Source organism: Pogonomyrmex barbatus, unplaced genomic scaffold, assembly GCF_055798465.1.
Source record: "Pogonomyrmex barbatus isolate J1 unplaced genomic scaffold, ASM5579846v1 scaffold5, whole genome shotgun sequence".
Classification (NCBI taxonomy): domain Eukaryota; kingdom Metazoa; phylum Arthropoda; class Insecta; order Hymenoptera; family Formicidae; genus Pogonomyrmex; species Pogonomyrmex barbatus.
The window spans coordinates 6,831,365-6,843,973 of record NW_028297149.1 but is presented as its reverse complement, the minus strand read 5'-3'; the positions used below and the strand labels follow the sequence as shown (position 1 = coordinate 6,843,973).

The window sequence follows — 12,609 nt, the reverse complement described above, 5'->3', positions numbered from 1 at the left end:
GGAGATTCTGTTGTGTGATCGTCGGATAAGGAAGATTGGATAACGGCGGGAGAAGGTGATATTTCCGGAATACTTGTCGGTTGGTGTGGAGGTAGAGTAGACGTTGGAGAGATATTTGCCGTGGAACTTGGCACGAAGAAGCTAGAAGTGCTCTCAATAATCTGAGCGTATCTCCCCTCAATGCTGGTGCCGATAACTTTTGACTGATAGAACGTAGTGGTGCCGTCATTCTCGATTTGACCTTGAATCAAACGTACTAGGCCAGTTCGGTGACCTGCAATCGGTGGAATACTTGCTTTTCTTTCTTCATCTATCTTCGTGCTTGATGTACTCTCGATCACTTTGGCATAGGTACCCTCAAAAAGCGTTCCAATTTGCTTAGTAGTGAAGTAAACAGTGGTGATTTCGTCGGCATCAATCACGGTTCCCTTATTCAAAGACAAAACGCCCATAGGAAGAACCGGCGTGGCTATCGATGAAGAAGACAACGGTGGTGTCTCTAACCTCGTCGAGCTCTTTACCACTCGCGCATAATATCCATCTATATAAGTACCATATACATCCGTTGTATAATGAGTTGTGGTATCGTCATGTATCTCGCTCGAACGTATTGTCGAAATCAAGCCCGTTTTTAAAGTTTCAGTTGGTGTCACAGTAGTTTTCTCGTCGGTATTTAACGTCTGAATCGACGGATACACAGATCCGCCGATTGCGCGACCGGTCGCCTGTTGCGTTGCAATGTCTGGTATTGATACGCTAGTTACCGTCTCCAGTCTGCTGTTCAGGATTGTCTCGTTTCCAACGTAAGACGTAGTAAAATAAGTAAACGTAGTATAGAAAGTCGTGGGTTCAGCTGAAATGGACGAAGCGTTCACGATGCTCTGATCGTCAGGGCTAGTTACAATCGGTCTCTTCGTATCCACAATGATAGGTTTTTCAGGTGTAGCACTGCCGAAAGGTGTCACTTCATTATCCGCTGTAATCTTGGATTCCTCTTCGGTGGCTGACGATTCCTCCTGCGATGGCGGATTCACAGTTGGCGTATAAGTCATTATTACACCAAGTTCCACCGTAGATGTAGGCGAGACGCCCGTTGTAACAACGTTGCTGACCGTTTCCTCACGACTAGTTGTTATGGTGTCGCCACCCTTGTAAAACGTCGTCCAATATGTAAAAGTCGTGAAATACGTTACCGGCAACGTGCTGGATGGAGCCGGCACTACGAGGGACGGCCTCAAAGTTTCCGTCACAACATTCGTAACTGTCTCCAGGCGACTAGCGACATTTGTCTGATCACCTTTATACATCGTCGTGAAGTATGTGAAAGTTGTGTAACTAGTCTGCAGAAGTAACGTCGGTGCAGGCTCTACCTCATGGTTGTTGGACTCTGATAATTCTTGATCTTCAGGAACGATATTTCTCTTGTCCACATCCAGAACGGTGCCGCCACCGGAACTAGAGGAGGATACGACGTCCGTGATCATGGAACCCAAAACTTCTACGTCGATCGGAGGATTGGGTGTTACTTGTGCACCCACTTGGAAATTAGAAAACAGACGATCAGTGATGGGCTGATCTTGTAAAATGGTAGGCATTTCCGTCGTAATCTCGGTGTTGCTTTCGGTTAAAACTGTAGTTTCGTCGGCATGTGTTATGGAATCAGTGTTAGCTTGCTGAACTTTCTTTGCTAATGAAAGTGCCTCTTCTTGCGATTTCTGACGTTTAAGAGCTTCTAAATAAGCCAAGATTTCTGGTGGAGGTGCAGGCTTATTTTCGGCAGACTCAGATTTCGGCGTCGTTGATTGAGCTGTCTCTTGTTGAGTCGGTTGAACCTTGGTAGGCGTAATGGTTTCCGTAATGACGTTAGTGAAAACTTCGGTTCGCGTCTCGATTTCCGTTTCGTCATCCACAAAGATAGTGGTAAAGTACGTGTACGTCGTATAATATGTCTTCACTTGTTCTTTTACATCTGCACTCGCTGTTGGAGTGGGGCTAGGTTCTAAATCAGTAGTCCATCCATCAGAAGTCTCAAAATCATCGATAGTCGTAATGGATTCCGTCGGAATATTTTCAGATATTGTGGTATCCTGCTGCTGGAAAGTAGTTAGATCACCTTCTGTCGTTTCATCAGGATAATTTGGCTCAGTATCTTTGTTAAATATCTCAGGAGTACGACCATTTGTTATTATCGATGGCAAAATGTTTTGTGATATCATCGTTGGCGATATCGAAGCAGATTCATCTTTCTCGAAGAGGCTAGCGACAACGGCAGAAACGCCATTTGGTCCAACGGTCTGCGTGATAACGTTAGTCTCAACAACTTGCCGGCTGGATACGCTAGATGTATTTTCTTGGAAGAATGTCGTTAGATATGTGTACGTAGTATACAGAGTCTTGAAAATGAGCTCTATCTCCTCATCTTGTTTAGTAGTTTGTTCCTCCTCGACTTCGTCGGACAAGTTTGGAGTCTTATGCGTTATGTCTAGCGGCAAAGAAGTAGAAGAACGAATCAAACTATCAGTCGAAGTAGGCCGAATTAACTCTGTCAAGAAAGTCACTTCGGAAGACACCACTTCTCGAGAACGTATCGAAGTCGTAGTATCGCTGTCGCCCGGAATGAAGAAAGTTGTAAAGTACGTGAACGTCTTGTACACAGTAGACGGTAGTAATCTAGTAGCCAATGTCACTTTCTCTTCAGCATTATCAGAATCGAGTCCTTGTATCTTATGTCCATCAGGTCGGAGATTATTTTGAGAAGAATCGCCTTTAATACTACGACCTTGAGGATCTCCTGGCACTATATCATTAGGAATTTCGTCGTCTAAAGTTGGTAGCACTGATTCAGTCGTTCCTAATACTCTTCTCGCACTTTCTAAGATATCCTTCAATGTCGTTAAAACACTGTCCGTTGTGCCTCTCAATGGTGTAGTCAATTCATTCATGTCTTCTTCGCTGGTCATGATGTTCATTGGTGTAGTAGAAGGCAAGGCTTCAACGGTGGTATCCCGTTCATCGGATTCTGTTTCAGTTGTACCATAGTCCACAGTGGTGTCATCAGCTCCATACGTGACAGTAGCATCATCCGGGAAGAAGTATACATTTGAAGATGTGTGAATGATTTGTGCGTAATTCGTACCAATGTACGTGCCATAAATGAGGCTCTTGTAATGAGTCGTGGTACCGTCCGATGAAGTAGTGGAATCAACGACCTTCAGAAGACCCGTTGGCTTCGACGCTCCCGTTTCGATGTCAGGTACCAGTAGTAACGGTTCTGTGGACCTCGTGGACGATTCGGCATCAACTTCCTCGGTAACGCTTGGCTGAATATTGCCGCGATTGATGGCACTCAAAAGTTGATCGTCCGAGCCATGCTTTTGGTTTCCCTCGTGAGGTTGATCGGTTCTCATATGTTCCATCACGGATGTAGGACGGATCTTCAATACTGCCACACCGTCATCCGGTCGAAGTGTGGCATCGCCTTTGATCGTGGTGGCGGGACGTCCCATGGGCGCCGGCGATGTGCTCGGCGAGAAAACGATGACAGTGTCGCCGACCGTGGTCGTAAAATCCGCAAAGCCATGATAAGTTACCGTAGCAAGAGGTTTCGTATCCAGCTTCTTTGGCGGTGGAGTTTTTACCTGCGGCTTGAAAATCTTCGGCACTCGTGGTCTAAAAGTCTTTGGCTGCGCGTCATCAAATGTATCGAAGTTACTCGATACATATTCGTGCTTGACGGTATAAGTGGGTAGATTATCAGCCGGTCGAACCTTCGCTGGTTTGAATCTCTCCATATTCATCTCTCTTTTGTGAAATACATCATTTTCTTTGGATATTTCGTCCAGTTTCGAGGTATTTCCAGTCTTTTTTTCACTCGATTCTATGTTGCTATCGTCGTTCAATACTTCGATTTCTTCAATAGCTCTAATCGGCGCGTTATCAAGAGCCACTCGGAGTCGCCAATCATCTTCCGGTCCCTTTGAGGGATAAACGACATAGGGACTCGACGGATCCACCGCCGGTTCTCTGTCGTAGAACACTCTGCTGGATGTAGATAAAATTCTTGCATAGAGACGACCGTTATCCAAGGTTGTGCCAAGAACTTGAGTGGCAAATTCGGTACTCGCGCCATCTTGCACGAATGTCCGTGCCGTTTTTGTCAATAATCCAACCGGAGGTACGGATTTGCCAGGACGTGCCGATACTAAGAGGACGGTAGTCACTCCTGAGTAACCAAGTTCGAAAGTAAGAAATATATGAAGAGTAACGTAAAGTTATAACGGCGCGGAATCACGACGATTTGTCGACGATTTGGAATCGTCAGAAATGTCACGAATGGAAATGGGGGGAAGCGATTACGTGTACATGAGCAAAACGGGACACGAAGTTATCGAAATATGATTGAGTCGGAATTAAGCGCAAATGTGTGTAACGAATTCGATTCGTTTTACGTGTACGAATCCGTCCGTGTCATAATCGTCATATCGAGTACAGGTCGGCGTCGTTCGTTTGCGTCGGTCGGTGATAGTTTGCATCGTAATATTGTTATTTTTTACATCGTTATGTAGGTCGTCGGAGAGACGGAGTGGCGGACGGACGTTGGAGGCAGACGGCATCCAGTTGTTGAGAAGAGTTGAAGGCGGGGAGCAGACAGGAGCAGTAACAGAAACAGAAAAAAAAGAGACAGACGATCTTAGTAGACGAGCCTTCTTCTTTCGTAGCCTAGGACACCTGTTGCAACACTATCCGCGGTACCTCGCTTAATTTGCGTCGTTACCTTATTTCTTCAAAAAAAAAAAAACATTCTTCCTTCGAACAAAGAATAAAAGAAACTGGCATGCATTTGAGAAAAAGAGAGAACACGTTTAAACATTAGTTAAATTGCTTTATTTACAACCCCTAAGTCCTGAAAATTCTGAAATCACGCACACTTGACGGTTTTCTATTATAAAAAAAAAAGTATATTTTCATCTAAAAATAATAATAATAATAATAATAATAAGAAATAAATATATTTCTATCTTAAAAATAATATATGTATAAAAGTGAAATAGCGTATTTTTATTTTATTGTTATTTTATTATTTTAAGCCAGAATTTAAAGTGGCTAAAAGCTTCCCGCGTAGCATGATGAATTTTCATGTCCTGGGGAGGGACATCTCGAAATCAATTGTATGACAGATTCTAAAGCCAGATACCACCGAAACGAGATGACATATGCATATATAGTCAACTCAGCAACAGGAAAGTATATTACCCGTTTGAGAAATTTTTATTTACACGGCCGCACCTCGCGTCAACACGTACATGGATAATTAAGACACGTAAAATGATGTATCGTGAGAAGAGATAAGTTAGAGAGCAAAGGCAAAGAACAAAGCAGAAAGACTGTTCGGTGTTTATAGGATTGCACTCAAATTTTATGCCATAGAAATAATAAATCTAAAATGCAAAAATAGATATTTTATTTCATTAAATACGACTGTAGATGAGAAGTTTAATTTTGAGTGCAATCCTCTGCTGCGTGTAGTGGTGTGATTCAAGTATCGCAATGTGTCACGATTAACATACATTTGTTAGACACGTCACGTTAAATTTATAAAGAGACTTACCGTCTACATCCCTTTCTATCCTGGAAGCTCTAACATTGTTTCCTAAAACGTCATCTGTAAGAAAAAAAAATAGATATTTTTTTTAAACATATGTATACATCTTTAATCAATTTAATATATTAATATATTTAATTTGTATGTTCGAGCGCGCAAGGTCGCTTCTATTCTATTAGAGGAAACTATACGTGGGTGGTGAAAGGGAATTATTGAAGGATATTATAATAGTAGAAGCTTCATTTGGTCATCGTCGCAGCTTCTCGCGAAATAATTGCTATGCGTCATACGGATGTCGTCACATTGGTTTTTTTCATTTTGAAATTTTTTTACATCACGAGAATAATTTTCCTTTTGATATTTACGAAGAAAGATAAACATGATAATTGAAGCTTCAAGTATGACACTTGTAAGCTTTTTCTGAAGATCTCGGAGACTTAATTGCGCGTTTACTCGCAGTTCAAGGAAGAGGTGAGAAGAAATGGGTAAGAAAAAGAAGCGAAGACCAGACGTGCATACGTGTTTGGGAAGTGTCTATGGGAATGGACATAGAGAGAGACCTCCAGACATCGGCGACACCGAAGATGTCGTTCGGAGGCCGCGACGTACAGTTATCTGACCGACTCCTTTTCTCGCGAGGAATATTTACGTCGTTTTCTTCTCGCGTGCACGTGAGCGCCTGTGCACTTGCGTGTGCACGTGACTGAATACGCACGCTACATCTCGATGGATGAGAGTTACGTGTACTTTTCCATATTGCAGCATAGTCGTGTCTGATTGTAATGACGGTTCGAATCATCCGTGCGAGGATGGTTAACAGTAGATTTAATCTAGTGTCTTCTTCGCCTTCCTTTCTTCGTCGCGTACATTCATCTGGAAGCATTTTGTCACGGAAACGTGTTTGTTATTGGAATATCGGGATGTGTATCGCGATCGTTTTCCCAATGATCCAGTGATCCGTTGAACTCGCGGAGTGGCCGGAGCAGGTGACATCCGGTTTATTCGACGACGGGCATTTCTCGGTACTATAGCAATCGGGATCGATGTACCCGCGATTTCGAGGTCATCCTCGTCCCCGGGCACATTGGGTCAGCTGGTCGACTTCGCGTCGCCCTTCTTTCCTCGGCGTCTGGCCTCCGGCCAACCGGACCGGCCGTTTCGCGGTCCCCGACAAACCGGTCGTCGCGTCACGTTACCCAACAATCGGTAACGATCGCGGTCGCACCGACCGTACGTGGGAGAGAGAATTCGTGTTCAACGTTGTACACGCCGCGTGTACACGTTACTTCGATGCGACTTGGATCGCATTATGAAACGCACCGCGTCGCGATTACGCCAATCTGCTACATCGGCTCATCACGTATGTTAAGTCTGGGATCAGATTTCGAACAAATAGAATAAATTTGTATTTGTATGTATATGCGTTTCTTAATGAGGCTGAGACACGTCGGCACGTAACGCGGAATGGTGAGTGAACGTTGAATTAGATTGCGAAATCGCTCCGGATGACAGTGTGACGTGTCGACGAACCTTCATTTCTGCTACTTTCGAGTTGCATGATTTCACGCATAATTTTCCCGCGTAGTTTCCCGCGCTCGTAGTATCGTAAGCTTCTAGCTTCTGGTATTCGAAGGCGCGTTTACTCGCGTTTGTAAGGCAATAAGGAGATACACGGGCCCACCTGACGATCGACTTCCACGTATGCAGCTGCATAATCGTGGTTGCATAGGCGACGGCTACCTTGAGCTCATTTGCTTGCGCGAAGAGAAATCCTCCGGGGATTTCGTAAGAACAATTCGTCCATTCATGTCGCGCTCTCTATGGCCTGCCGCTAATGTCCGAAAGATTTTTCTCGTTGTAAAAACAACGATTGCTGCCGGGCAATCTCGTTTAACAACGACGACAAGTGGCGTATTGCGACAATGAGATTCCACAATGATAGATAGGATCATCAACATTCCGCAATAAAAAGAGCGTTGCGAATCCATAAATACGTTTGATCTTACGACTTTCTAGAGTTAGAACCTTTATGCTCAAAGATATTTCTTAGTTACGCAACTTCAAATCTGGAATTAATAATTTTTCAGATGATTTGTGTTGATTACGAAGTGTCGCTTTATATAAAATAATGAAGATTCTATAGCGGACTGTGCATTCGGTGGGTATCCACGTTAATCCTGTTGACGATACGTGTCGTAAAGTCTTAAATATCTTGTGAGAGCGATGCGAATACCAAGGTAACCCAGTCGTCGACCAATACAAAAAAAGACGGTTTCGATCTCACTTTCAATAGTGGGCGACATCGTATATTACAAACCTAATCGGAATAATAGTACAGTACATGAAACGTGTGAAGTAAAAAGATACGACAAAAACTAACACGTTTCTTAAAGCACGTAACGAAGTCAAGTAATTGAGATTAGAAATCAATTCCAAAGTAAGGAAAGTCTTATGTTTCTTTTTATTATAATCGGATTTCTCAGGTTTCATAAATTTGCGTGCTCAGGAACTGAACTTTACGATGCTTGCATCAGACAACAACGACGAAATTACGTTAATGTCGTCGCTACCGTCTGTTTCCAGGTTGAAAATCCTTTCCTAAAAGGAGAGAATAGCGTATGATGAGGAAGCAAATTCTCCGCGCGATTTGTTGAAATCTGATTTTGCCACGGCGGCAGTTATGAATTAATTTCTCACGTTGCAAGCAACGTCGAGTTAACTGGCCGTGTAACAGTCAATGCGGCCACTCGGAAATGTATGTTTGCTTTGACTCGAGACGCACGTAGATACATGTAGTGAAACCAAGAATGATGATTACTTTTGCTTGCTCAATGATTTCCTCGCAATCAACCGGTGATACAACGTCTCGCGTCGAGTATCATCGTTCGTCGTCTGTAATTTAGACGCAGTCGCAAAACACACCGTGTACATTCGCATTTCACAAGGGGATGATTTCCCTCCTATTGGAAACAGGCGTTTCGAAATCCTGCTTCGAAGGTGTGTACGATATCTCTACGAAACTGTCTGAGAGAAGATGTTTCAATCGATTCACAACTCTGCACGCTAATTGTTTCACACTAATTGAGAACGTATCGATCTTCCACGCTAAACTCGCAAGTAACATGAAATCTCGCGCTTCGGGCACCACGGAACGGGTTCGAGAGAGAAAGCGTTCGATCGTGGGAACCGGTAACGGTGGCACCAACGGATACGGTCTCTTACGCGGATACAAATTCCTTAAAATACTCACTTTGGCCGCATGCTAATGGCCAATTTCGTGTGTGTGCACGCATACGTTTGAAGCAATGCATTAGACTAAAAAGCTTTCTTACAAAACGCTGATATTCCTTACAGGACTCTCTCACTAAGGACTAGTGATGTAGTGACGTACTTTTGTCGAGATAATTTCTATTGGAATGATCGCGAGGAGTCAGGTTTCCGAGGAGAAACTTACGGAAGAAACTTACATAGCACAGATACCATTTGAACATTCTACTCGTTGTAACCCCTGCCATGCGTAACGTCGCGTTCACTCGCCGTTTAAGTGACAAGTCCACGGTGAGATTCGTTAGTTCGATATCCATCGGGTAACTTTGTACGGCCAACCAACCGGAAAATGACAAGTTGCTTCCGCAATATCCGATGTCTTTCTTGCTCCTTCTTGCCATATAAATGTTTCTTGACACAATTAACATGGGTCGCGCTCGTGCGAGCGTAAAAGAAAGTAAACTGACGGGCGAGAAAAGAAGTGCGCTAATGCATTACATTTACATGACGCACAGATCGATTTTGCTCATTTTATCAAACGAAATTGTTTTCTTTAAGTTAAACAAAAATAAAATACGGGCATCTACTTATAAAGATATGTCTTTTTATGATTTTATCTTTTATTTATAAAGATATGTCCTATTATCTTTGATAATAATTTAAAAAAATATTGATTAAAACTTTATCCTTCAATCTGTTCAGGAAAATTTAAATATTTTTTAGTATATCATTTTCCTAAAGATATAAAGAAAGAAATAATTAATAATAAAGAAAGAAAAAGTTTGTCTTTCATTTTTATCTGTATTATTTTAATTGCTACATTTCTATATATAGGTGGCACGATTGTGTGTCTCTTGATCAATGAAAAAGAAAAATATATAGATATTGAACTATCATCTCGCCATCATAAAAAAGATGTCAGAAACGAAGGCAAAAGGTATCGACGGTCTCTACAGTGATTGCTGGTAACGGTATTACTCGTTATTTCGTGTCGGCTTCATCGAAACCAATAGATCTTTTTTTCACGTCTTCGAAACGATCTGATGACGCACAGCACAGAGTGCGACGTTGAAAACATATCGTCCGCTATTTATTTCTACCATTTATTAAATTACATATTTGTAACGTATTAGTATCAGCTTCGTAATATCAACAGATGCAGACGCATGACTAATATTTATGACGTATAAATTCCTAGATTCTTAACCTTTGGCTTTTATTTACTCGTTTTGGAATCTATTTGATAAAGCAATTATTTATCCTGTCTGTTTAGTGGCATTTATGCCATAACGTCGTTGAAATTGCACGATTGCTAATTCATATTGTTAATTCTTGAAATTGAATTCTGAAGCAATACTGCGCGTATAAAGTAAGAGAATGATCTTGGAACAGAACACGTTTCACATAAACACGTTTCAATCTTAAAAGATAAAAGAGTGATATTTGATCAGACGCATGTGATACGTTACCCTGGTTCGAATGCTTAGCTAATTATATCTTTTAATTAATATAAAATGACCTTTTCATAAAAAGATAATTTCATATAAATATTATATCTCTTTTGGTCATATTAATAAATATAATATTAAAAAGTTTGGTAATAGTTAGTAAGTGTAATGTTAAAAAACTATTTGAAAATCTTTATAACGAAAATCGTTATTAAATTTATATCATTAAGACGTTATTTGTCAAAGTCAAATTACGTGTAGTGACATAACGTTTAAAACATCAATGGCTTATTAAAATTTTTTACATTAACATTCCTCCGTTATATTAAAATGCGAGACATCGGGCAAATCGTAGTTTCCTGCAATCATACTTTTTACATACACGTATTCTTTTTATCACAATAAGGTAAAATGCGTGTCGCATGCGATTAATGCCGAGAATGCCATGCAACTATTCTAGATTCCACGAATACATGACCATTAGTGCGCGCGCGAATGTAATTAACTCTGTTTTCGCAAGTGAATGTTATGAAAGTGTAACAAAGGAACTTAAAAGAAAGAAGGAAATCTGGCAGACATTGGACAACAATAGAATAATTATAAAATAAATAATTATTTGTTTGCATATTATTTGCATATAACTTTATTTAACCCCAATTTCCATTCCAATTTATTCAAGTTATATAAAAATATAATTAATTTAAAAATCGAGAAAATTTACCTTTATTTTATAAAAATATGTATTTAAAAAATTGTTTATTTTAAAAATGATACAATTATTTTATTAAAAATTTATCTGAAAAACGAGTAAAAAGTTTAATATTATAATGATTATTTTTATAATAATTATTTTTTCAAATGTTATTATATTTTGAACGCCACTGAATTATAGAATTCAGATTTTATTTTTATATTTTACAAATTATCATAAGCGATGCAACTACACTGCTGCATGTAGTAAGTGTTGAATTATCTTTTATTTTAATCTAAAGCGATGAATATATGAATAATATTACAGATAAACGTAACATCTTTTTCACAGATCCATTATCTTGCATAGATTACAATAGAGTATCTCAAATATTTAATTCTAACGTATGAATATTCTAATGTATGAATATCTATCATACATTATCTAAATCGGGGAGATTATATTACCATTTACTAGCAAAAAGTTTGTGTTGGAGAACTCTTCATTTAACAAAAGTTGTATGATAACATGATAACATTTGAAAACACTTATGATTCTTCTGAATAATTTCATTAGCATTTCTTATCTTTTCTCACAAAAGTATTCCAATTTCAAAAATACACACACACACACACACACACACACACACACACACACACACACACACACACACACACACACACACACACAAGAATAGATAACTTATAATTTATAATTTTTATATTTAAATTTTAATCACTCTAATTAATTTATAAAAAAAACTGCTACTATTATCGTACTATATGTGAAATACTGTACATGTGTTTTATCTTCTAACGCACGCCTGCCGCCACGTGAGTTGGCAGTCGGACGCACGTGACCGACAGCGTGTCCGACAACCGAGAGAATGGCTGGACAAACGGATATACGGTTCTTGCTATTACAAGGACCACCTTTTACATCATTGTGCATACTGCTTGATGGTTTGCGTCATACCTGCGTGTGAAATATCGGTGATGAAGGAAAACGGAAAATGGAGCACCGCTCGAAACATCTATCTAAGCCTCGCTGAGAGAACTAACTCTGCACAGATTTCTAAATGTCTTTTCGATGAAAGTGAATACGGAAAAAACGAAGGAGCCACGTATCCTATTTACTTCGTAATAATAATGACTTATTATCATTTTAATGATTTCTCCGTTTTGTTCTATACGTCTCTCTGCACTTAAAAGGTGAAACTACACTTAAAAGATGTATGAATCATCGTAACTGTATCTTCATAATAATATCACGAAATAATGTAAATGTAATTTTACACAGCCAAAATTTGATGAATCGTTAATATTGTCTTTTCGATAGTATTAAAAAATAGTATCAAAATAACGTAATATATTTTTTTATTAAATTTTTATGGCAATTATATCTGATAGAAGGAAATGTTATTTGTTATTCTACTATTAGCTTGTCATACATCATATAATTTTTCATTTCTCTTATTGAAATATGAATGTTTAATCACATCTAACAACGTATCTTGAGATTCTTTTAAAACGTATAATGCAATAATTTATGTAATACTTCTATTTATATTAATGACTTCGTCATATTTTGCGACTGTGAAA

At 39.7% G+C, this 12,609-nt stretch overlaps 1 protein-coding gene across 2 annotated transcripts in view; it reads right to left on the bottom strand.

The window, feature by feature from the left end:
• The window catches only part of LOC105425375 (uncharacterized), a 61,135-nt gene that overhangs the window by 19,660 nt on the left and 28,866 nt on the right, over positions 1-12,609 (bottom strand). For both annotated transcript variants that reach the window (XM_089081922.1, XM_089081923.1), the window contains exon 2: positions 5,609-5,662. In XM_089081922.1, coding sequence (XP_088938048.1) covers positions 5,609-5,662 — 54 coding nt within the window. The remainder of the gene's footprint in view (positions 1-5,608; positions 5,663-12,609) is intronic.